Source organism: Anarrhichthys ocellatus, unplaced genomic scaffold (genome assembly GCF_004355925.1).
Source record: "Anarrhichthys ocellatus isolate YVR2014 unplaced genomic scaffold, GSC_Weel_1.0 scaffold642, whole genome shotgun sequence".
NCBI lineage: Eukaryota > Metazoa > Chordata > Actinopteri > Perciformes > Anarhichadidae > Anarrhichthys > Anarrhichthys ocellatus.
The window spans coordinates 22,630-23,854 of NW_022280616.1; the positions used below are offsets into that span (position 1 = coordinate 22,630).

The window sequence follows — 1,225 nt, forward strand, 5'->3', positions numbered from 1 at the left end:
TGTGTGTGTGTGTGTGTGTGTGTGTGTGTGTGTGTGTGTGTGTGTGTCTTCCAGGTTTGCGTTCCAGTACAACCCGTCTCTGCAGCCCAGAGCTCTGGTGGTGTTCGGCTGCATCAGTAAGCGGGTGAGCCACGGCCAGATCAAGCAGATCATCAGAATCCTCAGCAAGGCCAGTCCTCTGCTGAGCATCGACCGGGTGAGACAGCGTCACTAACTGACATCTGGGGGGTACTCGCATCAGAGTCATCCTCAAACTGTGTTAGGCTTTTATTTTGTTAACCCTCTGAACCCCAAAAACCCACCGGCGGGATTGAAAAGCATGTTTTCTTTAAACTATCACCAAAACTTCGTTTCTCACAACTAGAAGCTGTAAAAACAGACATTATCTTCAGGGTTTCATCTTTCCCACGGCCCATGAACTCATCATGTGCTTCAGTCAAAAGGTTTTAATAACTGTTCATACAGGATTACTTGTTTATTGTAGCAGCTCATGCATCATATATCTTGTTGTTGTGCTGACTCGTGAGTCTCTTGGCCCCTCCTCTTCCTCAGGGTCTGGAGAGCTGTCTGAAGGGGCCGGACAACTACAACAGCCAGGTGTTGATCGAGGCCACGGTCATCGCTCTGACCAAGCTGCAGCCGCTCCTCAGCAAGGTACGCCCCAACCAGCCCCCGTCTGTTGTGTTTGTACCTGCAGCTGCTCATTGAGGCGAGAAGGGTGATCAGTGGCTACTCTATGGATTATGAACTATCAGTATGCCTGATGTGTGTCTGGCTGACACACACTGGTTTGAAAATGAAGGTGAATTAGACAAAAACACAGCAAGAACAGACTGTGTGTGCTCCACCTTTACACATAGCGTCGTCTTATTGAGCGCCAGCACGAAGAGGACACGGAGTTCATGTGTGTGTGTGTGTGTGTGTGTGTGTGTGTGTGTGTGTGTGTGTGTGTGTGCGTGTGCGTGCAGGAGTCTGAAATGCACAAAGCTCTGTTCTGGGTGGCGGTCGCTGTGCTGCAGCTGGACGAGGTCAACCTGTACTCGGCTGGAACCGCCCTGCTGGAGCAGAACCTCCACACGCTGGACACCATGCGGGTCTTCAATGACAAGGTGAAGCACACACACAATAGCGTCACACTAAATCCAAATGTACCGCCTCAGACTGCAGCAAACAGCAAACAGTGAACAGGAAGTGACCATATCTGGACTGAGGAGGAGTGACGTAG

General features: G+C 50.6%; 1 protein-coding gene across 1 annotated transcript in view; it reads left to right on the plus strand.

Annotated features, from left to right (window-relative positions):
* Window positions 1-1,219, plus strand: part of LOC116376834 (neurofibromin-like) — a 23,660-nt gene extending 22,441 nt beyond the window's left edge. The window contains exons 14-16 of the mRNA XM_031838321.1: window positions 55-196; window positions 553-654; window positions 969-1,219. Coding sequence (XP_031694181.1) covers window positions 55-196; window positions 553-654; window positions 969-1,184 — 460 coding nt within the window. The 3' untranslated portion in view covers window positions 1,185-1,219. The remainder of the gene's footprint in view (window positions 1-54; window positions 197-552; window positions 655-968) is intronic.
* The last annotated feature ends 6 nt before the right edge of the window (window positions 1,220-1,225 follow it).